Source organism: Solanum tuberosum, unplaced genomic scaffold (assembly GCF_000226075.1).
Source record: "Solanum tuberosum cultivar DM 1-3 516 R44 unplaced genomic scaffold, SolTub_3.0 scf00613, whole genome shotgun sequence".
Lineage (NCBI taxonomy): Eukaryota > Viridiplantae > Streptophyta > Magnoliopsida > Solanales > Solanaceae > Solanum > Solanum tuberosum.
The window spans coordinates 163,991-169,094 of NW_006239531.1; the positions used below are offsets into that span (position 1 = coordinate 163,991).

Here is a 5,104-nt window from a genome sequence, read left to right on the forward strand (position 1 = left end):
TTAGTGGTTTGAGTCATGGATTTGCAATAAAAACAACTACTAAGATGAGTATGAATGAATATATTGCACAACATTCTATGCACGCAATAATCGATTTGCCTTGTCTTTTAAAATCTACATTTTTCTTTTCTTTTGATAATTATATATGTTCTCGATGCTTTCATGAATTATGTATTTAGAAAATTCGATTTATAAGTCACGTATTTTATCATATTTGGATGCGTCTCAATTAGTGATCCAACATTATCATTAAAGGGTGTCAATAGTTGTAGTAAAAATATAATTATGGAGCTAGTAGGATTACTGAACACACAACCTGATCAAGGAATGTTCACAATGTTTTAACCACTAGATTAAATCTTTAACTTGTGCCAAGAGATGTCAATACTTATATATCTATATATATAACCTCTATATACAATGTAATTTTTCAACGAAGGGGTGTCGCTTCACACCCCTTATCTATGGGTGGGTCAGCTTCTGGATACATGGAGTCAAAAAAGGAGTACTTTGTTCTAGTATATTGTATCCAAGTAGATTTGTATGTATCTAGATACATAGACAAATCTCATTTGTCTCTCTCATAACTCATTCGTCACTCTCCTATGTATTTGGTATCCCAGATACAAGCTAATTCCACCAAATATATACAAATACATATATTTAGTGTGTATCCTATGTGTCTGTAGTGTGATTCGTATGTATATGACATATATGATTATCTCCCCCTCTCGCTCGCCTCTCTCCCTATTTCAGTATATCTAGTAGCAAATATACATGTATTTAAGTGTATATTTCTCGTTATATGGAAGGAAACTCTTAATTAATGGTAGAATATATAATTATTTGAAAATATAGGTAGAATTAGTATATATGATATAAATATATGTCTAATAAGATAGTTTTCCTTTAATTTATTGCTTTGAAATTGTACAAGTTACTTATTTCAAATAATAATGAACAAGGAATCTTGGATAACTTACATCATTTACGTTAGGTTGCTAATACTCTCGATATTACATTTTTAAAAGATTTGACACGATACGATATCATTTCGTAAAAACTCAAGCAATGTAGGCATAGCATTTACATAGATTAGATGGGAAATTTAACACTCTAAATTAAGCTACAAAAGGGTGTAATTAAGTACTAGAGGTGTTAATTGGTATGTTAAATTTCAGCCACCCTACCATGTGCAATATCTTGGTAGTTTCATCAAATCACATTATTTGCATTGAGATATATATAGGCTGGTCCAAACAATTGGGCAAGTCCAAATTCCAATTTTCCATTCTTTTGCTTCTTGTTGAGTCAACAAAAGGGAATAATTTTGGACCAAGTATGAGAAAAAAGGCAATAATTTTACTTCATTTTCCAATCACTTCAAATTACTTTAATTTTGGGTCCATAAATGTCATATAGAGAGAGAGTAGCATTAAAGTGTGTAGCTCAAATGATTAATGAAATGAGTTTAATTTTTGGAGAATATAAATAAGCTTAAAAGGACAGGTTCACTCACTAAAGCTTTCGCTATGTGCAGGGTTCGGGGAGGGCCCGACTAAAAGGCACTAAAACTTCTGCTATGCATAGGGTTCGGGAAAGGACCCAACTATAAGGGTCTACTATATGCAACATATTACCTTGCATTTCTGTCAAAGATTTTTTCCAAGGCTTGAGTCAGTGATCTCTTAATCACATGACAATAATTTTACCAGCAGCTTTTGTAAATAAATTTACATACTATTTGATATATATTTTGCACTAAAAAGATAGTTCGGTGATTTTGTACATGATTAAGCTTAAACGGACAGCCCGGTGCACTAAAAGCTCTTGTTATGTGCACGGTTAGGAGAAGGGCCCGACTACAAGGGTCTATTATATGACGTCTTACCTTATATTTCTATCAGAGGTTGTTTACAAGGCCTGAACTCGTGACCTTCTAATCACATGGCAACAACTTTACCAGCAATTTTGATAGATAAATTTACGTACTATTTGATACATATATAACAATGGAAGATAATAAATGTTTAAATAAAATAATCGAGATGCATATAAATTGATCCGAACACGATGAAAAATATTGTAAGTGTGTCATTTAGGAATGTGCATGGACCATTTAATTTTAAATGGCCTACTTGTCACATTAGATACCCTCTTGATCACGTGTACCATTTACAAACCAGAACTTTATCATCCCCACCTAGCTACAACTAACATAATTAATTGAAACATTAATGATTTCTAAAGATTATTATATATAAATGTATGATGCCTAACTAGATCTACATTAATTTGATTAAATAAAAAAAACAAAAAGATCATATGGATATTGTGAGAATAGAGTTTTTGTTGAGGCTTTTAGCAACTTTGTTGTTGGTTTTGACTGCTTGTCTTGTTGGATTTGATTCTCAAACTAAAGTTGTTTTCTTAACTGTCCATATAAAAGCCAACTACAAATATTTGGATGCCTTGAGGTGAGTTATTCTATTACTAATTAATATATTCTTTTATATACACAATTATTTGATGTTTGAAATTAATTGGAACAAATTGTTGTTTTATTGGATGTTGTTAGCTATATTGTCTGACTTGAGGGTTGGAACCATCTTATCTTATGATAATATTAAGTAAACAAAGTAGATTTCGAATTCATTCTATTATGGTAGAACTTGAACTTGTGTAATTCTATAAAATTTAAATTTTGGATCTGCATCTAAGTACGTTCTCAGTTTATTTTTTCTTGTTTCTTTGTTCAAAAGGGCTCTTTGTAACATATCTCATTGTTATATTATAATCTCAACATGCTATGCATCAAAATGTATATCAATATGTAATATGAAAGTCAATTGTTTAGTCAAACCATGAAAAAAAAACAGTCTCTCTACCTTCATAAGACGGGATTAAGGGCACTACACACATTTCACCTTCTTCAGATCTCATCTGCGGTACTATGTACACTGAATATGTTGTTGTAATTTATATTTAGAGGCATATTATTGCATAATTTTTTTTCTTCTTAAATCTAATTGTTTGTTTTATTTATTTGGCATATTAGTGTTTTGGTATGGATTGATGCTGCTGCTGCCAGTTATAATGTACTCCAACTGCTGAGAAGTTTTTTCATTACTACTTCAAAGGGGGATATTAAACAATTTTCTCACAAGAATTATTGGTTCTTTTTCTTATTAGACCAGGTAATTAATTAACTCTCTCCCTTTAATTTTTAATTGTCTATTTTTTCTATGATTTTTCCTTTATCTTACTATATTGTACATATTGTTGATCACAACATAAGGTGAGAAATTTATATTCATACCTTTATCATTCTTTTTTGTGTTTTTCACCCTGGTGTTTGGTATCCACTTTTGGGGTCCGACTTTGGGTGAAGTACACTAACGTCTAGATTCGCATTGAGAGAAGTCATACTTTTGAGGTAAATTAAAGTCCCCCAACCAAAAACAACTTCATACATAAGAGACCTCTGATTAAAGACGGAGGATTACTCGTCACTCTTACCTTCACTATGCATACTACACATTGTTGCTTTAATATACTAACTGAAAAGATGAATTGTAGTTGAGATATTAATTAATGCTATTGAATGTGGTAATTAACCTAACGTATTACTCTCTCCCCGTCCACTTTTGATTGTCATATTGCGTTTTTTGAAACTCAATTTGACTAATTTTCAAAGCTAAATTAGATTATATTTATTCAATATTTTAAATAAAAAATTTAGATATTCAAAAACTATGCGAAAAGTACTATAAAAACTTAAATCGTTTGACTCTCGAAAAACGAAATGCATGTATCACATAAATTGAGACAGAGTGAGTCCTATAGACAACCTGATAAATCATCGTAGTCGTGACTCATATGACAAAATTATATTATTATTATTTTTTTGCAGGCAGTTGTGTACATTGTATTTGCAGCAAATTCAGCAGCAATTGAAGCATCAGTAATTGCATTAATTGGAATAAAAAGTTTACAATGGATGAAAATATGCAATAGATTCACTAGATTTTGTATCCAAATGGGAGCTGCTTTAATATTGGGCTATCTTGCTGTTGTTATATTATTTCTAATTTCATCAATTTCTGCTTTTCAATTATTTAGGCTATACTCACCTAAACATTTTCTTAAACTTAAAACAAAATTAATTGATGATCCTTATATTGTTCATCAAAACGTGTTGCAGAACGATCTACAAAATAATTGATATCGATACAGTTTGCTTCCTTACTTCATAAGTTGCTATGTAAAAATAAATTTATGATGGATTAATTGGATTATGCTTTTATTCAGAAATGTTTTATTTTCTTGTATTATAACTTTATTCTTCTGTATAATTGATAGTTAATCAAGGTTAAATAATCTTATAACAAAATTTGGGGTCCGCTATTCTAAATTTGCGTCTAGAAATCCCACTTTGAGGATAAAGGCTCTCTATTAAAGGCGACTCCATATCCAGGTCTCGAACTTGAAATATGTGATTAAAAATGAAGGAATACTTATCACTTTATCAAAAAATTTGGTGATATAACAAATACATTTAATAACTTGATTAAGTTTTGAATTCTGATCCCTCTCATTTAATTTTGGTGTTAATATAAATTGTGTCCCGTCATTTTCTCAATATCTTATGATGTACGTAACAATTATGATGATGCTTCCATACTTGGTCATGAAAGCCCAATAACTAGTGGGCTTTTATGTATATATTTCTCTCTTGTAACTTATCTTGTATATTTTCTAATAAATTTGAAAAACGACCACAAAAAATTATAATGAAATGATAAGTATTTTTTATCGTTAGCAAGTGATTTCAGGTTTGAGCTCTATGAATGTAATCATCTTTGGGTATGAAACGATTTACCTCTAAAGTGGGCTGACTTTCCAACTTGAATTCAGATTAGTGGGATGACTTTCCGGCTCAAAAGTGGGATGACTTTCCCAAAAGGATAGATATATAGAGTTATAACCCTTATTATGTAGTTCCCTTTTATTTTAGAAAAAAATACGCAAAATGACAAATATTTATAGTATATTACGCTTCATAGTTATAGTTTCGATTTGATATTTATGATTTGTCGCTATA

General features: G+C 30.4%; 1 protein-coding gene across 1 annotated transcript; it reads left to right on the plus strand.

Moving 5' to 3' along the window:
• The first annotated feature begins 2,300 nt into the window (after nucleotides 1-2,300).
• LOC102582378 (CASP-like protein 2C1) lies at nucleotides 2,301-4,301 on the plus strand. The gene is made up of 3 exons (XM_006366131.2): nucleotides 2,301-2,477; nucleotides 3,059-3,197; nucleotides 3,914-4,301. Exons 1-3 carry the CDS (start codon nucleotides 2,326-2,328, stop codon nucleotides 4,223-4,225), a joined length of 603 nt encoding a protein of 200 aa, XP_006366193.1. The 5' UTR covers nucleotides 2,301-2,325; the 3' UTR covers nucleotides 4,226-4,301.
• Nucleotides 4,302-5,104: the final 803 nt, after the last annotated feature.